The sequence below is a fragment of the Glossina fuscipes genome, unplaced genomic scaffold (genome assembly GCF_014805625.2).
Source record: "Glossina fuscipes isolate IAEA_lab_2018 unplaced genomic scaffold, Yale_Gfus_2 174, whole genome shotgun sequence".
In the NCBI taxonomy this organism is placed as follows: domain Eukaryota; kingdom Metazoa; phylum Arthropoda; class Insecta; order Diptera; family Glossinidae; genus Glossina; species Glossina fuscipes.
In genome coordinates, this window is record NW_023998517.1 from 57,890 (window position 1) to 73,699 (window position 15,810).

At 34.6% G+C, this 15,810-nt stretch overlaps 1 protein-coding gene across 1 annotated transcript in view; it reads left to right on the forward strand.

Annotated features, from left to right (window-relative positions):
- The window catches only part of LOC119641728 (neuroendocrine convertase 2), a 36,323-nt gene extending 21,321 nt beyond the window's left edge, over positions 1 to 15,002 (forward strand). The window contains exons 3-12 of the mRNA XM_038040542.1: positions 3,511 to 3,787; positions 3,861 to 3,898; positions 5,750 to 5,826; positions 6,018 to 6,106; positions 9,087 to 9,262; positions 9,342 to 9,655; positions 9,713 to 9,946; positions 10,008 to 10,172; positions 10,239 to 10,356; positions 10,424 to 15,002. Coding sequence (XP_037896470.1) covers positions 3,511 to 3,787; positions 3,861 to 3,898; positions 5,750 to 5,826; positions 6,018 to 6,106; positions 9,087 to 9,262; positions 9,342 to 9,655; positions 9,713 to 9,946; positions 10,008 to 10,172; positions 10,239 to 10,356; positions 10,424 to 10,585 — 1,650 coding nt within the window. The 3' untranslated portion in view covers positions 10,586 to 15,002. The remainder of the gene's footprint in view (positions 1 to 3,510; positions 3,788 to 3,860; positions 3,899 to 5,749; positions 5,827 to 6,017; positions 6,107 to 9,086; positions 9,263 to 9,341; positions 9,656 to 9,712; positions 9,947 to 10,007; positions 10,173 to 10,238; positions 10,357 to 10,423) is intronic.
- The last annotated feature ends 808 nt before the right edge of the window (positions 15,003 to 15,810 follow it).

The window sequence follows — 15,810 nt, forward strand, 5'->3', positions numbered from 1 at the left end:
TTCCTGAGCTTCTTCATTTTTTACATAGATTACATCAATTTTTAAACTTTTTTTTTTTCCTCTTTTATAAACAGTCACTTAGGAGGTGTGCTGTCCACGTTGGCATGCTGGTGGGGTGAAAGGAGCGAGTGGTGTTTGTGTACGTGAACAAGAATATTGAAACTGAGTGTGTTTTGGTTGTTTTTAAGAATACCGGCAGTGGGACTAACAAACCTGTCTAAGGACAGTCTGAGGGATAGGTATGGCTGGTAGAATAGAGGGGTCGGCCGGCAGAGAGCCGAATCCTATCGAATCGAATCAAGAGAATGACTAGATATTAGGAAAGTAGATCGAAGATAGATTTATGGGCGACGAACACACAGTGGGCAAACAGCACTCCAAGACGAGCGAGATGATAGGTCAAAAAGAGCATGCCGAAAGAGGTATAATCAAACCGACCTGAAACAAGAGAATTGATAAATAGTAGATGGCAGATAGATTGACGAGGGGAGAGTAGGCACATAGGCCAAAAGGCTCGCATCGCTTACAAGGATATATCTTAAGGGAATGGAAATATTAATGCCGCTATACGTTGCATACATTATACACTTCGAGGTTACATGCTGCGATTATGGACAAGGGATAGGATGTTTGTTTTTTTACGCGAAACTCATTGCTCTCGGTAGATTCGTACACACACACACAATTTTTGTCTCAATTTGACTTTTTTTTTGTGCAGCTTTATTTATTTTTTTTAACAGAGTAAGGATGTGCAGATGTATTTACGGAAGGCCTTTACCTCATTTAACATTCATTTTCCATTTTGAATAACAAGGCATTTCTTATTCGTTCATTCAAATTTTTTATTACTTTTTCTGCTTTTTTTTTGAATAATTTATAAGATTTATATGTTAAGTAAAGTCTTTATGCAAAAAAGAGAAACTCCAAGAATCTTAGAAGCTTATATAAGTGAGCTCGGTAAAGAATAAAAGTGCTTGCGGTGTGATGTGAGGTTTTGTTATTGCTTTTTAAATGGTGTTGCCTCTGAGCATCCATTCGAAATCATTCGTTGATACTGGCATTGCTACAATTTTTCGCAATTCGCTTATAATGTAAACTTTTATGTATGCTTAAAATGGAGCGTGTTTGCATAAAATAGCATAAAACGCATTAAATAGCAAAAATCCATTTAAGTGAAGTGAAGGATACACAAACAAAAGAAAGGTCTACTTCACTCGTTCAAAGTTTTGCTTAAACTCAAGAACGATATTGACATGAGATTGCGAATTTTTGTACTTATCCCCACTAGGCCACAAAGTTACAAATTCTGTGCGTAGGATCAAGGGAACAACCTTATGTAGTATATGGGGGGTTGGTGATGGTAAATGTGGCTATTCGCTGGAATGCCTCCCGAAGGCATTTGCTATTGAATTTAAAAAAAAAAAAAAGAAAAAAAACTTGATTTCGTCTCAGCAAAGTTTTAGTTTCAAAAACCTTAGCGAAGATCATCTTTAATCTTCCTTTATTGCGCCCACAGCAACTAGGCTTACGGTCATCTTTCTATCTCTTTCTTTTTTCTTTCATTTCTTTCTAATCGCCACCTGGACATCACCCCCGCCCGATTCGGAGCCATATTAAAAAAAAAAACTGAGGAAATATTTGTCTTTTGGTTCTCGTAAGGTAAACGAAATCCAAATGCGACACTGGCTTACCTTTATTGTAGAATAGTTATGCAATATATTTTTGATGGAATCGCTTGTCTTTGTATACCCACATACACTTTGTAGTTCTTTTAGATACATATATATATATATATATATATATACCCTACCCTACTTATATACTTTGTTTATACTGTTGAATAGTATCAAAATCCGGGGCGATCTCAACGTATCCGTCTGTCCGTATATATCTGCCTATCAGCGGTAAGCGTGATCTTAGTCGCAAAAATTCAAATATTGGTTTCTAGTATAGCAAACCCACTTTAAGTTCTTATGGATACGTTGCTACCGGAAAATATGTCAAATCAAGTCAATACGACACAATAGTATGCCAGAAAAGCAACTTAACTTTCACGGGCACATCGAGTATTAGAAATATATTTTTTTTTAAATTGGTAGCACTGCGATAGATATTGTGACACAATGAACGTCAGGTACACTTGGTGCTGTCGTACAAAAATTATGGTGGGATTATAACAATTTTCTTCGGTTATCGGGTTGTTTTGCGGTAGGAATTCCTTTCGCAAAGATTATTATTTGAATGTTATGTGTCGTTTGCTTGACACTCTTCGCAAAAAGAAACCGGAATTGATTAAAAAAAGAAAAACTTAAATTGGTCTTACTTTTTGAACATAGTAGTAAATATGATTTGCATAGTACTTGTAAAACGATACAAATTTACGCTTTACATATATTCTTTAGGCGATCGCAGAGTTCTTATACAAAAATGAAAAAAATCACTCAAGTCGATTCAATGTTATTAGATCATTTTGCAAAGGTAAATGCGATGGGTATAAAAGATTCGGCCATAGTCGAATATAATTTTCTTTCTTGCGCAGATAAGGGAGAGCTTGTATTGCGGTTGCTTTTTGTGAAAACTTGAATCAAACTATATTTTCTTCTTTTTTGGTCCATAACAGTCAGTGTTTATTATATTATCTCTTGATTTATTAATTTCACAATACATCATAAAATGTTCTTTGATTCTTTTTTAAAATGGAAAAATTATCGCTGAAAATTTTGATAGGAAACCTGGACCAAGTCGTGATCGGCTAAGTGTACCATCTCAATTGTACTTGCTTTCCGACAATTTCAAGCAGCAACTTTGTTCAGAGTGAAATAGCGAGCACACCCTGCATAGTACTTTTTTCTTTCTTTTTGGTTTAACTTTAAGTGCAAAGGAGGCTTTCAAAGCAGTTGATGTGTGAATATGAGAAACAACTCGGTGTGTTGTCATATATGCATATGTATCGATTCGCATTCACACGTTCACTATCATAGATAACACCCATCATAGTTTTGATAAAACTTTCTTAAATGTCACACAAAATAGGTTTACGCTTTCTTGACTTCATGTATACGATCATAAGTGGTCGATGTATATGTGAATAAAAATCTATTATTTTCCGTACATAAGAACGATTTAATTATCTTTGCTAATCAGATCTGTCAATTATTGTTATATACATATATATACCTATGTATATATATTATAAAGGAAAGTGATTAAGTGTTTTGTTGTCATTTGTAAGTTTTATGTAATGCAGCTCAACGCGGAAGTACACTTACGAAAACTCAATCAACTGCAAATAGTTGAGGTCAAATTTCAATTTTACTGCGAATAAAAGCTCAAGTGCCCATTAGAACTGATGGAGTATATTTTGCTTGTCGGTTATATTGATGTATACGCAAATTTCCCTCAGGATGAAAGGGGAATTTATTTCTCAATTCTCTTAATATAATGCAGAAAATTACTTTTAATTAAATAAAATAAATTCAATTAATTTATATTGATTACATTTTTTCATAGATTCATACTGCTACACAACAACCTGGTTTTAAGCGTGTTAAACGCGGTTTACGACCGGCTATTTCAGCAATTCATGGCCTTAAATTCGATGCCAACTACCACAATGCTCAGAACGATAATGCTGATACTGAACCTACAGATCCTTACTTTCATTTGCAATGGTATTTGAAAAATACCGGACAAAACGGTGGTAAAGCACGTTTGGACTTGAACGTTCAAGCAGCTTGGAATCAGGGTATAACTGGCAAAAATGTAACCACCGCCATAATGGATGACGGTTAGTTTGTTTTCCTAAACAAATTTTCCAAATTAAATTATTCTTTACATACATATTTACGTGTACTTTGCAGGAGTTGATTATATGCATCCGGATTTAAAATTTAATTATGTAAGTATTCATAGAAAAGCATATTGGAAACATTTGAAATGAACTCATATCCACACAAACGCAATAGTTTTTGCGAGTGGTAATCCTAGACATAACTACTAAGAACTTGCGTTAGTCTTGAGCAACAACTCCCACAGATGAAGATGATAAAATAAAGCAGAGTATCAATGCACACAACGATTCAATTCGATGATTTTGACCTATCTCCGCATAAAATAACAGTTTTGAGAGGAAGAGTTTACTGCGGTGTATTGTGACTGACGAGGAAAAGCGGGTCTGCTACGGCAATTCCAAGCGCAGAAACTCAATTGTTAGCCGAGGAGAGCCATCTACGTTAACATCGAAGCGGAAAATATATGGCCATAACGTCTTGCTGTGCACATGGTGGCATCAACAAGGTGTAGTATATCATGAGTTGCTAACCTGTCACTGCAAGTGTGCAATGGCGTCAATTGAACCAATTGAACGATTGTTGCAAGAAAGATCAGCAATAGCGGTTAAGATGGCTATTGATTGCAAATACGATTTTGGCCACTTGTTGCAAGAATTGTATGCTATTACATGTCGAATAGCAAACATACTCATTAGCCATTCCGCCTTCTGGATACCACATGTCGGCGTATCGGCGTAACATGGCAACTTCGCTAAGTTGAACAAGGGCGAAGGTGGGTCGATGCTGCCAAACTAATACAAGTTCTTTCGACAGGCTATCGCCACATTGCCAGGAAGATTGAATTGCAGAAAATGATGCAAAATATTTTGTTTAAAATATATTTGTACAAATTTTTCTCAAGTATAAAAATGATCAAAATAGATCCAAGCACTTGTTCTAATCTGTAAATTTTCAGAAAAAAATTATAAATTGGATAGCCGGAAATATCGTTCACAGTTACAGGGCACGTGTTTCGTTTTGTACGTCCGTCCATATATCCATCAGTTCCTCGAGCCTTTAAAATCTCTAAAGTGAGGTAACAAAATTCTAAAATTGGTGTTCTAAGCAACATCAGTAAGACATCACAAATCACAAGACAATTTTGTCTGCATGGTTTGCGGAACTTAATAATCCTGGTTTGTAATAAAATTAATATCGCGGCATTTTCTTAAGACTACTCCTTCGGAATACCAATATTAATACAAAATCAAACAAGCTTTCTTCTATGACTAGTGTTCGATCATAAGGCCTTGATCCCTTCAGGCTTAGTAAAGGGCCACGGAATAAGTAAATTATATTCACTGCAACTGTTCTTCATTTTCCTTATCTGTTACACGTATTGAAGTAAAAATATAGTTTGATAAAAAAGTCCCTATACCCATGAAATTGCCGAGCAGGTAAGAACCGAGACTACGAAGTTAGTGTCCGTGGATTCAAATCCCAGTGCAGCACAGTTTACTACGGTCGTAGTTATAATGAATGCTTAGTCTTATATGGGGCACCCACTCACTGGACTGCATTTCTTCTCTTTTCTACCTTCTATCTCTTTCGTCACTTCCTTTCGACCGTGTCACTGTGTTACGCGTACAGAGGACAATCCCTAAGTTATTGGTCACTGCAAAAAAAGAAAAAACCAGAAAATGTAATACTTTAGTCTTAAAGGCGAATCTTGCAAGAGAGTTTCCAACATATTTACATCATACTTAAGAAACTTGACGTTGTTACCTTTTTTTGCTTGTTAGACGCTATTGTTATTCTAACGAGCGATTTCGCGGAAAATCAAAGTCAAAAGATGTTTATGTAAATTCTAAGAAGAGATAAAAGATAAGCAGATTTGGTTAAAGCAAATTTATAGGAAAAGTGGGATTGTGTAGATTGTGACGTAAATGTTATTAATAACATTTTCCTTCTCTTTGCAGAACGCTGAGGCCAGTTATGATTTTAGTAGCAATGATCCATTCCCCTATCCACGTTATACGGATGATTGGTTTAACAGGTAAATATATGCAAGAGAAAAAAAAAAAAAAATATATATATATATATATATACATATATACATATATATTTAATGTAAATAATATGGCTTCGAAAAGTTCAATTGCGTTAATGTAGTTCCGTAAGAAGCATATGTTTTCATTTATTTGATTTTCGAATACGTTATTGTTTTACTTGAATTTTATCATATAGTCATGGTACACGTTGCGCTGGAGAAGTAGCTGCTGCTAGAGATAATGGTATTTGTGGTGTTGGCGTTGCTTATGATAGCAAAATTGCGGGTAAATAGTCTTATTGATATTATGTTTATGAAATTAAGTGAATTAAAGCACACAAGGAACAACAAACATATTGAATGAAAAGTCTAATATGGCAGCGAAGTGTTCATTATTTATTCAAACATATATCCGAATCGGTTTCACAGGAATGTAATTATATCAAATCGGTCCTTCTTCGCCTCCTCCAACGCATGTTTAGGTTTCGAAATTTGATTTCTATGTCCTTTTGTGGCTTAGATATAGCCCACTACACTTCTATGATACTTTTGTGCGTAATTCAATGCATTTCGCCTACGCATAGCGTATTTTTTTATTGATAAAATGTCAGCCTTTATGAGTTAATTTTGCGGATTTAATGTGGGTGTTGTGCTTGCTGTTCATAACGGCTCCGTTCACATTATATTACGAGTTATTTCATGTCAACCGCAAAAAGATTTATACATCTAAGTAGCTTATCAGCATTTCAAACGAATGTATACGTACGTGCCTCCGTTTTACAAATCAGTTAGTAGTACACAAGTATTAGCTGAAGTTTTTATGATATTCGCTTAATATTGTATTAATATTGTATTATTAGATATTATCGAGTAACAAGTAGGACTTGAAAAAATTTTTATGACAGATATTAATAAATGTGTTCCGCAAGTAGATGGCATTGCTAACGAGTTAGATTTTGCTTATATATGTTAAAATTTTTGCGGTAAATTCAAAAATGCTTCTCTTCGTTAGATATTCGATGACTTACTTACATTAAAAATCATTGAAGACAGAAGACTTTGCACAAGGTACAAGGTTGCTATAATTTTTTTTCTTAATATGATCCTATGATCATTGAACACGGCGATTGACAGAAAGAAGGGAGGGAAGAGGAAGAAATAGAGACAAAAGAAAACTCTATTGCACTTAAGACTTGAACTCGTGAACACTGACTTGGTAGTCGAGGTTCCTATCAACTCGGCTGTTCAAGCGGATTATTATTGCGTTTCTCGTACTCATTTGAATTCAAATAAAAATAAGATGCTTGCCCGCTACTTTTGCCACTTACCTTAGTCCTTAGCTTGATAGTTTAATCGATCAATGCAGTCTTTCAATATATGTTTTCATAAAAGAGCCATTGTTGCAAGAGCTATGCATCAGATGGCATTGTCTATATGGCATTCTCTATATATATAAAAGATCTTCGCGGTTTGTTTTGCTCTTCTTGTGAGCTTTTTTTCCTAGCATGCTCTTTTCAAACGATTTCAAACTGTCACGTGAATGTATTTTCGGCCGTAAGAAAGTTCTATCACCGTTAATGATCAATTAGTCCGAAAGTTGAAACAATAAGAAAAAGACCTTCTACCTTAACTTCTTCACAGTGTAGCGTAGAGATGATTTCATGCGATGTATCAAATAATATTTATCTTAAAAACGGCATACAGTTTGAGACACTTTACTATGACATTTTTATACAATGTGACAGCAGATTGTATGTAATCATCCAAATTAATGAGAACATAGTCGCCTTCATTTATGTACTACATTGTGGGCCAAGCTTCCATTCCATTTACTTGATTTTCGAGTTTGAATGGAAGATAATTCAATATTCAACTTGGAGTTCTTATAAATTTTGAGACCACGATGTACTTCGAAGAAGAAAATACGGGCGGGCCCATAAATCGATTCAAGTGAATTTGGTAATCGACAAAAGGGACGAAATTTGAGAACGAATTTGTTCTTGTCCTGAAAAATTTTTGAGTTCACGTTGAACGTAAGTTAACCATGTGTTAAAATAATTCCTCTAATCATGCTAATTAAGAACATGTATACGATTTTCGAGTGTTATGTTGCCACACATGTCTCCACCATACGTTGACATTATTAGGCGTTTTTGCATTTTTAATTTGTTTTATGGAGCCTATCAATATATACACCTATGCTTGGCAAGTATTTGGAAAATGCTACTTAGTATCTCTTTGTTTTGGGTTCCTTTGAAGCTACCCACTTATTAATCGTTTAATAAATTATTTGAAAAACCATAAGTTCAGATCGCAATCTATTCTGAAAATATTGTTGCCTTTTTCAGCTCATGGCCTTCAGTTCAAAACTGGATATTTGAGATATAAGATAAGGTTTCCGCGGCAAGATGGTAGACTGTACACGGGCAAGATATGACAGTTTGCTCATTGCAAGTGAAGGACGTTGCCGGCAAATGCCTTGTCTTCAGTGTGCCCTTCCTTTACTTTACCTTTAAAGTTTTAATCAAAAATTCAATCTTAAAGCATTGCTTCCCGCATCGCATCATTTCCCTTTGCGGTTCTTAGTTAATAAAGTCTTTTTTTCCGTTTGCTTTTCGAATGACATATTTACAATTGACGCGGTAACGTTAGTTTTGACCTTTAACCATTTCTTATATGAATATCAATGTATTTATCCAATAAATTGATTATAATTCCAAACGACATAAATTCATAAAGTTATGAAAATACAGCAGCATTTATTTCTCTATATCGGAGTGACATTTGAAAGGAATTGATTTTTATAAACTTTTACGATGTACTCTGCATAGTGAAGCAAATCTGAGCAGTTTGTCAAACAGTTTTTTTATTTGCTCCAAGCAGTTATATTAAGCTTAACTATATTAGATAGCGATGAAAATGAGGACAGCTATGGATTAAAGTTCGTGGCAATCAATACATTCGCGTCGTGAGTGTACTAACATAACGGAACTATATGTGCAGCATAGTGTATATGGTTTATAATCTGTCAATTATTTGTAAACATGGGCGCAAAGACACACACACACACACACACACACATCTTTTCATGGGCCAATGATTTTATTACAACTATAAATAAATTACTAGACCACACAATGACAAAGGCAGGCATAAATGGAGACGATAATGATAATCATCAATTTTTTTGAATTGAATTTTAAATGAATTTTTTTTTTAGAATATTTCAAGTATATATTCATTTTAGGTTTTCGCTTTTTTTACAGGCATACGGATGTTGGATCAGCCGTATATGACCGATTTAATTGAGGCTAATTCAATGGGTCATAAGCCGCATCAAATTCATATATATAGTGCTTCTTGGGGACCGACAGATGACGGCAAGACTGTTGACGGTCCACGTAATGCTACAATGCGTGCAATTGTGCAAGGTGTAAATGAGGTAAGGGGGGATAATTAATAAAATTTAATAAAATTCGCTGATTATACAATCCCTGTAAATGCGATGACGTTATTTTTAGGGTCGTAATGGCTTAGGTAATATATATGTTTGGGCTTCGGGGGATGGCGGTGAAGAAGACGATTGTAATTGCGATGGTTATGCGGCTTCTATGTGGACGATATCCATTAATAGTGCTATAAATGATGGCCAAAATGCTCACTATGATGAAAGTTGCAGTTCGACATTGGCCAGTACGTTTAGTAATGGAGCAAAAGATCCTAACACTGGGGTGGCTACCACTGATTTATATGGGAAATGCACTACAACGCATTCAGGTACAAGTGCGGCGGCGCCCGAAGCTGCCGGTATTTTCGCGTTAGCTTTGGAGGCAAAGTAAATTCGCCGACGAAATGAAGAGAAAGAGAAATCAATATTTGCAATTATTTTTAGCCCTGACTTGACTTGGCGCGATATACAACATTTGACAGTTTTAACATCAAAACGTAATTCACTTTTTGATGCGAAAAATCGCTTTCATTGGACGATGAACGGTGTGGGATTGGAATTTAATCATTTGTTTGGTTTCGGCGTTCTGGATGCTGGCGGTATAGTAACTTTAGCTAAACAATGGCATACTGTACCCGCTAGGTATCACTGCGATGCTGGTGTCATTGAACAGCCTCAGTAAGCTTCAATTTTCACCTTTAAAAAAAAAAAGTATAGTTTTCTAATTTTTATATTTTAGTCCTATTTATTCAGGTCGTTCGTTGTTTTTGGAATTGAAAACTGATGCGTGCAAGGGCAGCAATACTGAAGTGAATTATTTAGAACATGTGCAGGCGGTGATAAGCGCTAATGCTTCGCGAAGAGGTGATTTAGAACTCTTTGTAACGTCACCTATGGGTACACGGTGCGTACTATATATATCTGTAAAGTGCAGGATATTTAAGGAAAAATTTAAATGAACTTTTTTCAGTTCTATGATATTATCACGACGAGCTAATGATGACGATCATCGCGATGGTTTCACAAAGTGGCCTTTCATGACTACCCATTCTTGGGGTGAATATCCACATGGTGTTTGGAAATTGGAGGTAGGAAAACAAACAGAAATAATGCATATGTGTGTATATATGAGATTAATATTCAATTTTCGCCAAGGCCCGGTTTAATTCAGCGCAGCCTCGTTCGGGTTGGTTAATTGAGTGGTCTTTGGTTTTGCATGGTACCAAAGAGGCTCCATATCGCACATTGTCTCCTGCTTCGCCTCATTCCAAGTTGGCGATTGTTAAAAAAGCCCACGAAGACAAGAAAATGCAGTAAAGTTAATGCTAATTAGCAAAAAAAAAAAAAAAACCAAAACGTCAAAACGAAACCTTATATGTATATAAAACCAGCACTAAAAGGAGCACTCTGGCGCTCGTATATGATAATTGTTATATATATATACTTCCATGTAATAAATATTGTTTATACGTTGAAAACAAGTGAGGGATAGTAAAGTCAAACGGTAACGGTAATCTTATGTTTTCTTCGGCTTTTCCGCGTACGTTTTCAGTTTCCGTTTTTATTATGATTGAATTGATTACGTACTTAAGTTAAATGTTGCCAAAGAAAGCAAGGTGTACAGGTTTTAAGTTTCTCTTCCTAAATACGCTGAACAACAAACGTCTCTAAGTACTTTTTTCTAATCAAATTTAAAAGGAACTTTTTATATTAAATAAGGCAAAAGGTTATAGTGGGTGGGGCACGGCCCATGCTCTATATCACCCTACAGTTATTCATATATCGGCCTTTCAAAATAAGGCGTTATATGAGAAGTGGTCGCAAAAGTGGTCCAATTCGAATCATATTTTTAACAGCGTTCGCTGTTTGGGCCAAAAGGCGTCAGGGTACCAGATTTCAACAAAACATGTTGAAAATTGCCGACTGAAGGTTGAACACAACAGTGCAAACTGAATGACGGACAGAGAAACTCAGACCCATTCAAGGAAGCGATTTCAAATCGATCAATATACTAAAAAATAGATCTGTCGCAAGTCCTTCTGCGTGTTACATATCTTCGCACGAACATAATTTGCTCTCGTACCACAAGTCGTGTAAAGTATAATAAAAAAATGTTAAAAACAATTTGCATTGATTTTTTCAATATTCACTTCAATATTTTTTTTTTTTAATCCTTTTTTCGCAAAAGTGCAGTACAATAAAGGCAGTAAGCTAGTCAAGCATAAGCTTCAACCAAAACCTTGGGCCAAACCATGTCGGTGTATCAAATTTCACAAAAATATCTCAAAGATTACAGAATGTAGGTTGAATGAAAATAAACAAGACAGACGGGCGAACGGACAAGCTTCGATTCTAATAATAAACGAACCTGAAAGGATCGGCATTATAAAATGTGAATTTATTTCAAGTCCTTGTGAGTGTTGCATATATACGCGCAAAGTTAATATACCTTTGTATCACAAGTGATGTGGGCTATAGAAAAAAATATATATATATGCAGATGTTCACTAAACACTCATATTTACTATACGTTCGTCCAATGTTGAAATATTTTTTTTTTATTTGCGATCTGTTATTATTGGCAGTTTTTTTATTAAAGAAATTTTCACAATTCGTAATTTTATATAAACTGTTTTCGAAATTCGAAATCTGTCAAGAGCACAATTGAGTAGATATAGGAGGCGATTATCGGACCTGTGTGTTATGGTTAACGTTTCTAAAACTAAAACCATTTCAAGTAATTCAAGCATTCAATCATTTGTACTATCTCAAAGGAAGAAGATGAGTAAGATTTCAAGCACTTCATGTAATAACCCATTAAAACTAAACTACTTTTACGCTGCAACGCACATGATTTTCTTTTAATCGTAATTTTATCCACTAGAGGATTAGTCATTAATTTATTTTTCCTAATAAATCCAAATGTAAAGAAGTGAACTGATTAATTAAGTGAGAACTTTTTAAGATTAAAATCTTTAATAATGTTATCGTTAAATTCATTTCAGATTCACATCCTTATGTTGTTTGTTAGTACTTTGTTTGTTATTATCTTTGGCTAGACAGTTTACTCTCGCCATAGCTAAGTTATACATATGTCAATTTGGTGATTATATGCTATCCTTGTTATATGTCTCCTGAAGAGTATATAAAATTTTTAAAACAGCACAGAAGAGCTCTAAATAACTGTGAATGATAAATACCTACGAGGGAATTGTTTTTTGAATTCAAGTTGCATTCACATATTCTACCATCCCCTTCTATGGTACTATTGTTAAGTATTATTTTGTGCAGAGCAGTAACAATTTCTGAATTCACGGGCTTAATGGATTTTAAAGGTCTTCATTAAGGGCCTACAAGTACAACCCCCCTTGCATTTATTTGTTTCGTAAATTATAGAATGGAATGCTTGCGCTTGAGTAGCATTAAATAATGACTAAAAAAAAAAAAAAAATTCAAGTGAATATCGAACAAATTAATGCAAATTGTTTATAATATATTTTTATTATACTCTACAAGACTTGTGATACGAAGGCAAATTGAATTCGTGCGAAGGTATTCACTGACCGATTCGAGAATGGCCTTCTAGTGTATAGTGATTCGAGAATCACTTTTTCGAAATGATCTGGGCTTGTCTGTCCGTCTGTCCATTTTCACTCTTGTGTCCAACCTACGATCGGAGCAGTTTTTCGACCACTTTTGATATAACACCTTACCTCGTAAATGTCGTTATATGAAAAATTGTGGTGTAGTGCAGGATATGTAATGTTGTGCCGCGGGCGACCATAGTGTTTTTGAGTTTTTTATTAAGATTGACAATCTTGTTTCAGTATCGGACAATTAAAATGTTGCTATAGGGTAGATGAAGACGAAAGCATGTCTTAATACACATGCACTAACGAGAATTGATTTATTGGGATCTATAAAATTAGTCCAATTTTTAATACTCTTCCTGCGGATGACGTTTGTTAATAAATGATATAAACCGCTGATGTTTATGTACATGTAAATCTAAGTGAATTTCTTTAGTCTATCAAGTCTTTACTAAAACGGTACAAAATCATATTTTAAAAGTTATTTTAATAATCGCTGATAGAAATGGGAATATGAAGATGATAAAAGCTGAAATCATTTCGGTTAAATTATTTTTCTTATTTTACTTCTTATTAAACAGTTTGTTTTTTCAGTGCAATTTCAGTATTAAGTTGATTTTCCTTTGGGGGCCAAAAAACATTTATTCATAAAAAATAAAAAAAATACAAAAACAAGCATAATTTTATATCATTTAAAATATAAATAAATAACAAATGAAAGTAATTTATACATATATAAAATATTTAGAAGTACAATGTAAACGCCTGAGTATACTGTTAAAGTTGATAAATATTACACTCATTGCATAGATGTGCACATATAATAATTAACCGAAATATACTAAAAAATGAAGCAAAAAGAAAAAAACAGAAAAATTAAGTTTAATGTAAAAGCAAAAACCATCCCTTCGTCCTAAAGTATTGCAAAGAGTCGCATAAAACCGCATAAGGCCCTTCTTGCACTTCTCCGCCTTACGCATTGCAATAGAAAAGTAAAGATTCCTTGCTTCCCTGCAAATCTTAGAAATCATATTTAGAAGATTTTCCCCACTAAGCGTTTCATTTCATTTTTAATAATTCGTGTCATTCGTCGGCTTTGTCATGTATATCAAAACATATATCGTATAACTTGTCTACTTGCCCCGTAATTACGGTATAACGCGTTTGCAATTCCCAAGAATTTTTTTCTATGATCAACCGCTGAGGGGATGGCCTGTGTTCGTGCGGGCACGGTTGCGATTAAGAAGAATTATAGGAAGATAGGGGTGGAGGGAAGGAATGTTGTTTGCGAACGTTTGACTTGAAAATGGAGGTATTAGGTACGGCGGGAGCGACAACTGCTGGTAGGTCTTTTTCGCAACACGCAGTCAGTGTGTTTAAGAAAGCACGAGTAACAGTAGCGTATCGTCCTCCAAGGCGAACGGAAAGAAAGGCGTGTAGTCCTGTTGAAGCACTTAATTGCCGGACAAATCTCTATTGTCTTTCGAGGAGACTTGCTCGGATATACCTCTACATAAGCACAACATAGTCCACGTTATGCCGATATCCAAGGTTATCGAAAGTTTTGGATACACTTTCGTCGCCTATGAGCAGCTGAGTCTTTCGCTGTACGCGGTTGGCGATCTACAAGCAAAGTGTGGACACTGCCGCCCATACATGCGGACTATACTCTAATTTTGGCTAGATATAGGCAGAGTAAATGGTACGGATATCGACTTCAGTAAAGCATTTCTTGCACCACTTTAAAAAACTTAAGGCCTTGGCAGGGCCTTTCGGCACTTTGAACAACTATTCTGTCCAACAAACATCATGTTGTGTTCATATGCCCAGCGTATCAAGGGTTGCCGATTCTTCCACGTTGACGCTATCATGTGCGACGTGCAAGCTTCAGAGACCTTACTGTAATAGTTTCAATCTTTTTAAATTTTTCGAGTCTTTCACGTTGCGGACATAACGAATGTTACAGCAACACCCATTCCATGAATGTGCATTGACACTGACAAAAAAAATTGGTGCTAACGTGGAAGAGTTTTGTACGATAACAAAATGACCTAATTATTCGAAAACAATTGTCTAATGAAACAAAAGTCTAAGGAAAATGGAACATACCAATGAAAAGTCTTATGGTCTACGATATTAAAAAATCAGAAAGTTATCCAAGTCAGGAAGATTTTAAAATTTTTCCAAAATTCTAATATTTTAATTGAATTAATATTGTTGCAAGGAAGGACAATCGATTTTAGAAGACAAATTATATTAAAAAAAAAAATTTTTTTGTAATATTTTAGGACGGGGGCAAGAACCACACCTAACTAAACATTTTAAATATGCATATTTTTATGTAAAACTTGAGACGTTCACATACGTTCATTTAAATGTATATACGAATAATTGTCTAACAACTTCCTATGAGAATAAGAAAAATATATTAAAAACTGAAAAACAACTTTACTCGTATACCTACCTATCTACTCGTCCTAGGCCATGTATGTCAATGTATTAGTAAAACTTTTACTATTAGATATTCACACACACGTGCACACACTCATACATAGACATATTCTTATATACATATATACATATATATATATATATATATACATGTATATACATATATAACATGTATTGCACATGTTTTTATTTTAAAGATATTTTCGATATACTTTACCAGCATTAAAGATTCTATCATAAAGTCTATATAGGAAAAGCTTTATTTGCAAAGTCGTGTTATAGAAGTATATTAATTTAGATTGTGTTTGATTTATTGTTAATTTTTTGTTATGTAAATAAAAGTTTAATATAACTAACCTTGAAAGCCGATTTTCTATTTAATTTTTCCTAACCATTCTCTGGGAACTGCAACGCATTAGGTCTTTTGTCAAAAAAATATTCTCTTTCCCCTATTATTTTGATATATCGAACTAGAGCCTAAATACTATTGAATTTTCGATT